The 10,830-nt window shown below is 34.8% G+C and overlaps 1 protein-coding gene across 1 annotated transcript in view; it reads right to left on the reverse strand.

The window, feature by feature from the left end:
- Nucleotides 1-10,820, reverse strand: part of LOC107675142 (gastrula zinc finger protein XlCGF57.1-like) — a 14,508-nt gene extending 3,688 nt beyond the window's left edge. The window contains exon 1 of the mRNA XM_016469384.1: nucleotides 10,738-10,820. Within this exon, the coding sequence (XP_016324870.1) occupies nucleotides 10,738-10,792 (55 nt within the window). The 5' untranslated portion in view covers nucleotides 10,793-10,820. The remainder of the gene's footprint in view (nucleotides 1-10,737) is intronic.
- Between the last annotated feature and the right edge of the window lie 10 nt (nucleotides 10,821-10,830).

The following is a 10,830-nucleotide window of genomic DNA, read 5'->3' on the forward strand; positions in this document are numbered from 1 at the left end:
TCAAGCATGACATAAGCCTTTACTGTCTTCTTGGAAGGCTTTGTGGCTTTTGTGAGGCAAAAATCAGTGGACAGGAAGGTAACTTGGAACAAGAACAAGAGACCATACGAAATTTTTAAACACATTTTTCTGCAACATGAAATTATAGTTATTTGGAGAATAAACCCTCTTAAATGGCCCTATACATACTGGTGTGTGTGTGTGTGTGTGCGCGTGTAAAACTGGTTTTTGATAACCTTCATATTCTGTGTGCGGGTCAGTTCACAGCAGTGATAGAAATGAATGTTCCAGTAAGTTTAAATAGATTTTTACATTTTATGGCCATTTTTACCTTTATAAAGCCATATTTTTTTTCTGTGTGCATCATCTTTTGAGTCAAATTCTTAATCAGTCAATTAGAATAATAAGACATTTGGGCTGTTACCAAACAAATGATATCAACAGAGGGACATGAATGCATTTAACCTGCAGTTACAAATGCACAAATAATATTTTGTTATTTTAAATATAAAACATTGAATACTGATATTTAAAATTATTTTAAAAACGAAAATCCACCAGCAGGTGGCAGCAAGTCACTGTTAAGAAGTGAGTCGTTGTGATTGAACCGAATCATTTAAATGGTTGATTCATTCAGGAACGAAACGCCGTCATGTTGCACAGAGACGCAAAACAGCGCGGTGGCTGTGTTTGGAAGTTTTTTGTTGGCAAAATAAAGCAAAAACAGGCAATATAGTGTCTAAAACGTAAGTCTCATAATATTACCTTCTTGTTTATTGAACTATTGAATAAAATCACATTTGTAATCATGCTGATTTTAGAGGTGAAAACTGGCACTCTTCGTGTGATATTGACTAACTTTCTTTTTGTGGTATTTTTATGCACAATGGCGTTTAGTCTTTCACAAAACATAGCTAACGTAGGGACATTATAACTAGCCACCATATTGATTTAAAGTTTTTAATATGTCCAGCGCTTTTTTTAAAAGTCTGGTCCCTGTTTTTATACAGTCTATTGTCTATGGTCTGGTCCAGTGTTTATCGGGTTGTGCGTCAGTAATAATGGTCTGTGGGGAAACACGGTGTTCCGTGTGTAGTTACAGTAAATGGACTAAACGAAGCCTCGAGGCAAATAATTTTTTGTATTCGAGTTACTCGAGGATTCGTTTCAGCCCTAACTGCTATACACAATCTCTTGTAATACCATTTATCAAACACAGCTTAACCCAGGAGAACTAGGACCTATAGCATGAAGCCGGTTTAACTGGCTAGCCAGGTAAGTTTCAGTTTAGTTTGTGATAACTTTTACGCACCATGAAAGTGGTTTGGCTTTTAGCTGTGTTCATCGTAGCTTACACTCCACGGCTAACCTGCACTGGGGCAGGTTATGTTCTGGTTTAGAGAGTTTTTTCGAGCAAAGTGACGCGTCTGACACAAAGTTACTAACACAAAGTTGTGCTGAACATGAACAGCTCTTTTCATCTTGCTGTGTAAATGTGTTTAAATTTTTCGTATTTTTCAATCTTTTAATTTTTGGTAGTGAATCAGTTTCAAGGCATGTGATTGGCTGTTTATTACTGATGTCACACTTTCATGTGTCATGCTGATAATCAGCGTCATGGTACCAACAAAGCCGGATTGGTTTGGTTTTGACAATTCCAAGAATAATACTGCAACCCTGAGTTTGTTCAGCTACCATCATGGTACAAGCCACTGGTTGATTATTAGCTCAATCCCAAATATGCAAAAAAAACAAATAATAATAATTAATAAAAATAAATAAATAAAAAGTTTTCCTCTAAATAAAGTTTTGCATAGAAGCGGTTTTTCGTACCACAGAAACTAGTGATGCTCCGATCCACCTTTTTCGCTTCCGATACCAATGACAATACCTGGGGTTCAGTATTGGCCGACACTAGGGCTGGACAATAATTCAATATCAATATGTATCGCAATACAATTTTTTTCAATAACGGTGATATGATTTCTAAACACATTTCCGATATTTCGATATACATTACCAGTGTTTTCCATACATTAGGGATGTAACGATTCACTCAACTTACGATTCGATTCACGATTTTGATTTCACGATTCGATTCACGATTTTTTTTAACAAAATGAGATTTAAGACAAATTATAAATTAAATGTGTCCTTTTATTATTGCTTGGACAAAATACTGTACGTTTCTTTGTGAAATTGAAATATAACACTATAATAATATACTAATATAGAACTTGTAACTTTTGTTGGTTTTGATTGCTTCTATTGTCCTCATTTGTTAGTCACTTTGGATAAAAGCATTTGCTAAATAACAATTTAAATATAATGTAAACAAAACTAAATTTAAATTTTAAAGGGGTCATATGACATTGGTAAAAAGAACATTATTTTGTGTATTTGGTGTAATGCAATGTGTTTATGCGGTTTAAGGTTAAAAAAACACATTTTCCATATAATGTACATTATTGTTTCTCCTCTATGCCCCGCCTTTCTGAAGCGTGTCGATTATTAGCTCCTCGTTCTAAAAAAAGCTTGGTGTGCAACTACTCCTTTTACTCCTAAAGATAATCGGAATTGTAAAAGGTTTGCCTTTATTTGTGTAAATTAACAATAAAAACAAATCTTTGTGCTTTTGTAAAATAAGCCTAAACAAAAATAGGATGCCGCTTTCTAGGGCTGTGCGATACCTTGTTAAAAAATGCAATATTCGATATGCGATACGATATTGCTTAAAGTGTGTAAAATCAATTTAAATTACATTTTAAAATATTTAAAAATGAATATTATATAACCAATTTGTTTCACATTCTTTCTTGGAAAATAAAGAATCACTATAACTTCTGAAAGTGACCAGCAGTGTTTTAGCATTATTAAAAAAGTAGTGAAATAAAAAGTGATGAAAATGTAATTTAACATCAATGTGAACATACAAACAAAAAAATTAATGACACTACTTTAATATCAGAAATCACAGGAATAAATTACATTTTAAAATATTTCCAAATAGAAAACGGTTATTTTAAATAGTAAAAATATTTCAACTGTTTTTACTGTATTTTGGATCAAATAAATGCAGGCTTGGTGAGCAGTAGAGAATTCTTTAAAAACATTAAAAATCTTACTGTTCAAACTTTTGACTGGTATGTTAGCCTATAGTTTGAAGTTAAAGATATTAATAAGGTTAGTCTGAGATGTTTATTTGACAGTGATTTCACATTTCTTGTTTGTATGAAGGATAAATACAAATAAAAGATGAATATTAATTTATTTGTGCTGTTTAAAAAAAAAGAAAAAAAAAGTTATATAGGAAGAGGTTTCATAGACTTGGCAAATTAATTTTTCATAAGTTTGTAGGTACAGACATCTGTTGTGGGCGTTCTTGACCGTTTTTATAAGGCTATTTTTAACAGTTTTCATATCGATATCGGAATTATATCGTATCGACCGAAATTAAGAAATATATCGTGATATAAATTTTGGCCATATCGTCGGAATTATATCGTATCGTCTGAAATTAAGAAATATATCATGATATAAATTTTGGCCATATCGTCCAGCCCTAGCCACTGATATGACCAGTGCAGTTTTTTTTCTTTTGAATCAATGTAGAATTTCTATATCTCTGTGAGTGGAACTGATAATCACAATTTCACAATCTACTAAATACGGACTACTTCATTATAAAGAAAAATATTATAAAAATACAAATAAATATGAAAAAATATATTTATATTCATAATCTATGACAATAAATATATTATAAACTAGGTTAGAGGATAATTCAGCAGCAAAAGTTATTCTAGAAAAACCAGTGCACTATAATTACAAAACTCCAAACATTTACTGAAAAAACATTATTTAGTGGGGAACAAATAAATGTGTAGCACTAAATCTGATAAAATGTTACACATTGCTATTTGTATTGCTAGAAAGTTCACTCACGAAAAACAATATATTTATATATAAATATATACTATAAAATTAAAAGACATTTTAAGAATGATGCGCTCGAAGCAACATGGAATCACAGCACACAGCGTTTCGCATTAAAAATTTCAAAGCACAAATGGAAGAGATACTGATGCGTATTATATCAGTTAAATCTGTTCTTTTAACATTTATAAATTTCAGTTACTGTGCACGTTAAAAACAATAGTCTTTTCTACTCCCGTTTTGTTCTAACAGACACCCGGTAGCAAGTAACATGATTTAGAAACAACAATAAACAAGCAAGATAAAGTCCTTTTATGCAAAATCATAGACATTTATCTACAAGCACTGAATGATCGTGGAGCGAGTTTCACCGAGCTGACAGTGTTTATATGTAAACCTAAAAGCTAACCAACTGTGTTTGCATGCTTTACATGCAAATAACGTACTTTTGTGATTGTGAATAAGTGCAGTGTCCTACCGCTGTGTTAACATATGATGTGAATGTATGTCACGGTGTACAATATATTGAGACTGAGGCGCCAGCACTGCAACTGATAGAATGTGCGATTAATCGAAATTGAATCGCAATCGCGATTTGAGACTTTGCGGTTTGCTAATAGCAAAGCCTGCGATGTGGACACGATATTACTCTGTTCCAGAGCATAAGCAGCATTAGGGTTGGGTATCGTTTGAATTTGATCGATTCCGATTCTGCTTATCGTTTCAGATTCTTATCGATTCCTAATTCCGATTCCAATAAGATAAAAAAATCCATTAAACAAATTTTAAGTCAAATATTTAGATGTCAAACATATTTATTCTGTTTTATGTCTATGGTTTTATCAAAAAAATACCACAGAAAAAAAACAACTAGACTAATATACATTTCAAACATTAAATTGTTAAAGACAAGTAAACAAATTATTTAGCAATAGCATAAATAAATAAAACTGAACAAATGTCAGGTACAGAAATTGAAATAAAAAGTTTAAAAACCACTGTATTGTTTTCTTCTCATAAATAAAATATTGATTAATCCTCATTAAATTTACGAAATATATTCAGTCAGGTGATGATTTTCTTTTGTTCTTTGATTAACATTAATGATAGGCAGCACGTTTATTAGACGGCTATCTCTTTAACACCGAACACACACAGCTCTAAAAATACTGTTACACATGCGTTTTCTTTCTCATCTGTGTACGTTCACTTAAGACAAAAAAACGGCTGTGTTTATGATGATATACCGACGTATTTCGTGCATACTGGTCGATAAATGTGAAAGAGAAGTCAGTTCTGGCCCGGAACAACCTTTGTGAAAATGCACGGAACAGTTCGAGAACGGACACAGGTCGGGAACCTGCATCGGGACCACTGTTCTCTGTGCTCGCGCTTCAGATGTGTGCGCTGCACGCAAACAGTGTGCAAGTTCTTTCCCTTCCTACACTTAAATAGTTTAAAATCACATTAAAATGCGAACGCGGGAATCGTTAAGCGGAGTCGAAATGCACATGTCTTATCGAATACCCGATTATTGGAAATTTGTAACCGGTTCTAAAATGGAACCGGTTCTCGATACCCAACCCTATTAAGCATGACTGCCAGGCTTGAGTGGCAGCCTTACTAACCAACAGAGTGAGTGTATCTCCGTTCTCCCCAATCAGCAAAGTTCTAGCCAACTGCGTAAACGCCCACCATAAAAATAAAAAAAAAAGCGGGAGAGAGAGAGTGTGTGATTATGGCGTCTACAGGGTCAGATCGATAGTTAGGCAAAGTAATACTAAAGAAAAACTCATGGAATATGAGATTACTTCGGCTTCGAAATGACAGACATCAAACAAAAAAGGTAACGTTAATTTGCAAGAGCTGTCTCACAACACATATCAAGAGCTCCCTTATCGGTTCTGCTTTCAGTACTGGAGAATAAAAGATGCATTCTTAGATGTTTTTATTAGTACATGAACGTTATCTTGCACATTTTATCTCCCCAACAGATTCTAATTTGAACAGTATATAATGCATGTTCGCTCTTCCCAATTCAGAAGACCGCACACACAGCCTTTGTCTCGGAATGCTTCTCATACTTGCTCCTCTCTGCCGCGTCTCACGGAGGAACCACGCTGTGCATTGTAAATAATGTTTTATACTTTAAATAATTGTGTAAGTAGTAAAACACCACAAACGGGGCAAAAATGCATTTTAAGTTTTGAAACATCTGCTTTCCTCTTTTACATCACCTACACAAGTCCGGTGAGAGAGAACAAAGTCAATAGTTGTGGAACTCCAGTAAGTAAGGCTGTCAAGGCTATTTTATTCACTTAAACATCGGATGAAGTGATTATTTTCTCTTTAATACAGATGATGGCAATGTATTTTTCGATGAGTCCGCTATGTTAGCAATAATAAAGTTACCTGCTTGAGGGAAAGGGTTGCCAGGTTTTCATAACAAAACCCGCCCAATTGCTACTCAACTAGCCCAAACTATCCGCTTTTCGAGGGGTCCCCCAGTAAAATTCGCATTACGGGGGGCTAAAATACACGTTATTGGGGTCGCTTCAACCCGCGGCGACAGTGATAAAGTAGCCCAATTCCACAGGAAAACCACTGATTTGGCAACACTGTGACAGATACAACGGACACAAGCGCCGTCACGGCGTGAGCACAACAGCTTGAAGGCCCTGTGTCCACCAAAGCGTTTTTCCCCGCGGCTAGCGTGTTTTTTCAGTTGTTCTCAATGGGAGCGCCGCGTTTTTTAAAACGCCAGGAGCGTGCGTATCATAGCAACCAAAGCATCTCAACTGAAAAAATGCTGCGCCACAAAAAGCGCTCTCAAGCGCTCGCAGCTGGGCATTTTCAGCAGAGCGCCTGGCGTTTTCAGCTGGCTAAAAACGCTTTGGTGGACACAGGGCCTAAATTGTCTAATTTGGCACGGTCTCCCTGCTGCACTAATAGTAGTAAGCCATTTCTCTGTGAATATATATCCTTACAAGTACAATTTTAGCTGTATTATTTGGGTGCCCTTCAAAAACTGCTCTTGAGAAACTGTTTATTGCCTACTGTTAGATGAAATTTACGCCCCTGAAATCAGCCTATGTAACCTATCCCAGCCGGCACATGACCGACCTTCAACGTTGAAATAATGACAGTTGTTGTTTCAACGTTGAAAAAATGTTTAATGCTAAATGGTTGAAAAAGGTGAACAAAAACACAAAACAACAAATTTTTTTTTTTTTTACAAGATCTGTATGTTGAATCAACTTAATGTCTTCAACAGAATACAAAAGAAATTTCTGCCTTTTAAATTATTATTATTAAATGCAGATCATTATTTTATTAGCATCTTACAATATTTTGATCATGAAACCTATTCTAAAATCTAAAGGTATATGTTCAAATATTATCATTATAACACAAAATAATGATCTGCATTTAATAATAATAATTTAAATGCAGATTGGTTAATCTGGCTGTCATCCAGGAAACTGGCCAATGAAACTGTGAGCGCCTTTCTAAATTTGAAAATATGACCGTTATTATCGTCTTTCTGAGTGAGGCGTCTGACTGAGCTGCTGCTCGTTGAGATTGCTCGGTCGGTCCCGAATTATTTTATATTCGCCTGTTAAATTTTTATTTTGAGCGAATGAGTCGTGACGTCAACGGAGAACAAAAACTGGTATGTGAACACAGGAAGGGTCAGATGTGATCTGCGAGGTCCTGCAAACATACGGGCAAAATCAGCTAAGAAAATCGCTATCTTTATTACCTTTCAAAACTAGTAAAGTATAACGTAACCAGAGTTTATAAATGGGTAAAGGACATGTAACCTGCAGAAGATGAATACCTGTGTGTGTAGTTTTGTATTGCTTTATCACAGATGGTAAAGTTAGATGCTCATCTGATGTTGTTGCGAGTTATGTGTTAATGTTTGTCTTTTATAGATTTTTCAAAATTTTTCTGATGTGAATGCCATGCATTAGGTGTGTTATATTTTTAATCGTATAATAGTCTCAAAAGCCCTATTCGGACGGGACTAGTTTTACAGGGGGACGTTAGAGAAATTTGTGTTTCACAGACGTACTTTGAGATTTTAATCCCGTCCAAATCTGCCATGTCTGTCTTTTTCTCACACGATCTCTGTAAAAATTCCAGAGCAAATTACCTACTGTTTTTCGGCAAATTTGGCGGTCCTCAGAAATCTAATCCCGTCCAAATGCGAATGTCTGTGAACATTTTTTTTTTCCAAAATGCTTTTTCTTGTGTGTTTTGGTCAACGTGAACTACCGTACAATCTCTAGCTAGCACGCCGGTATTCAAGTTTCTGCTTTCTGTGCACCAATAATGGATGTAGTTGTGTTTGGTATTACACTGCGAAGAAATAAAAAGTGAAATCAACAAGAAGAGCCAAATCACGTAAACTGTTAAGACTGGCTACTGTAGTATCAGTTTCAGGTAAGATTACTTTCATTTCTGCACTCAATTACATAACGTGTAAATTATATAAGTTAAAACGTTTTAATTCCAGTGGGTTTATTATAAGAACCCAGTTCTATAAAATCATCATGTTAAATTTTTTATTAAATTTTTTTTTTCAATCTAATTTAAAAATCGCAGTATCGGTCAAAAAATAAAAAAATAAATAAAATAAAAATCGCAATTAGATATTTTCCTAAAATCGCACAGCCCTAATGTGCACTGTAGCACGATCCTATGATAATTCTTCAAAAGCAGATCATGGAGAAGTGAGTCTCATTCACTAAGCTCATTGAGATACCTGACCACTTGTGTCTGTACCGATCAAGCCCATTAATTTCCTTTATTATGTTACACTCCTCTGCTTCCTTGTTTGACAAGAAAGGTACAGTTTTATATCAGCATGTTGATAACGTTTCTTTAGTCATACAGCAGTCCTACAGTCTGAAACATTGTATTGCAACAACCAAAGCAATAATCAAACCAAAAATCAATAATGAAATTGATTACAAACGAATTTGATTATTGATTAATCACATCTGCGTCCAGTGCATGAAAAAACATCATGTCACTTTACAGTAATGAATAACGCATTTCTTTGGACAAAACACATCAAAATACTGCAGGACAAAAAGTGAGTTGCTGTGGGAAAAGTGCATGACTCAAGTTCAAAATTCAAACAGGATAGTTTAACGTGTGCTTGTCCTGCTTTGACAAATGCATGAGTTGTTTAATGATTTTAATGTGCTTTTATCAGTACATGTTTACATCTTACAGTTATATCCTTATCTGTAAATGTTAGAAAGTCACAATGAGGCCTATTTCTTACCAATCCTTACACACTATTTGCATTATTTTCATTGAATATATATTTGTCATTATGACAATGGTATTACTTCACTATAAAAACTAAGAAACAGCACTCACTCACAGCATTATATACGAGCTAGTTGATCACTCACATTTCACAGTTTGCCTTATGTAAAATAAATATTTTTTGTTTGAGTTTTTTCTATACTGTTGCATAATTAGGCCTAAGTGATAGAAACGGATGGTTTTCATAATTTAATTTTAATACGAATTTTAATGTCACAAAATAATTGTTTTGTTTAGGCTACTTATTTTTCTGATTTCAATAGGCATTTATTATGACATCACAACTTGCTAGTAGGAGCTTCTCATGTGCACTTAAAGGTGCAGTGTGTAAATTTTAGCGGCATCTAGCGGTGAGGTTGCGAATTGCAACCAACGGCTCAGTTCCCCGCTCACCCCTCCCTTTAGAGAAGCTACGGTGGCCGATACAGGACTAAGATGTCCTCGTTAAAGACAGCAGAGAGCAATGAGATTTCTTTACAAAGGTAAATTAAGGAATTGTATTTACTTAATTATTTAATAAATCGATGTTATTGCGAATTAATAGAGCCCGACCGATAGGGGTTTTTTGGGGCCGATACCATTATTAGGGAATAAAAAAATTATACCAACATATCGGCCGATATTTCGGCAAAACGATATATCGGTCGGGCTCTAATATTAATGTACTTAATATATGTACTTAATGTACTTAAACTTAATTAATGTTCATCATTGTGTCAGTGTTTTATTCGCAAGAACAACAAAGTGATGAAACGTGCTGTGTAGAGCAGTTTGTCCATTTAGGGCTACTGTAGAAACATGGTGGCACTTCCATGTAAGGGGACCCGCGGTGTATGTAGATATAAATTGCTCAATCTAAGGTAATAAAAACATAACGGTTCATTAAGTAAGGTCTTTATACACCTCTGAAAACATATTAATAAATCGATGTTATTGCGAATTAATAGAGCCCGACCGATAGGGGTTTTTTGGGGCCGATACCATTATTAGGGAATAAAAAAATTATACCAACATATCGGCCGATATTCTTTGTGTATATTATAGTACAGTACCAGTCAAAAGTTTGGACACTTCGCGCTGTGTAGAGCAGTTTGTCCGTTTAGGGCTACTGTGTAGAAACATGGTGGCGACTTCCATGTAAGGGGACCCGTGGTGTATGTAGATATAAATTGCTCAATCTAAGGTAATAAAAACATAACGGTTCATTAAGTAAGGTCTTTATACACCTCTGAAAACATAGTTATGTATATTATATTGCATTTCTGTCAATAGATCGATGTAAATATTACACATTGCACCTTTAAAGGCAGTATTAGTATTTGATTGGTCATCTAATTTCAACAAGTCTGCCCACATGAGGCGACCCACTCCATGACAAATAAAAGCATTTTAAATAGGACACTCATTACATTCTTCAAAAATATCAGAGTTCAGCTTTGAAAAATGAAAACTAACCTATTTGTTCCTCAGTGTCTTCTTGTTTGACTCTGAATGCTTCTTCAATCTTCATGTCTTCACTCTCCTCTTTAATAAACTCCATCTTTTTAA

Source organism: Sinocyclocheilus anshuiensis, unplaced genomic scaffold, assembly GCF_001515605.1.
Source record: "Sinocyclocheilus anshuiensis isolate Anshui unplaced genomic scaffold, SAMN03320099.WGS_v1.1 scaffold1824, whole genome shotgun sequence".
Classification (NCBI taxonomy): domain Eukaryota; kingdom Metazoa; phylum Chordata; class Actinopteri; order Cypriniformes; family Cyprinidae; genus Sinocyclocheilus; species Sinocyclocheilus anshuiensis.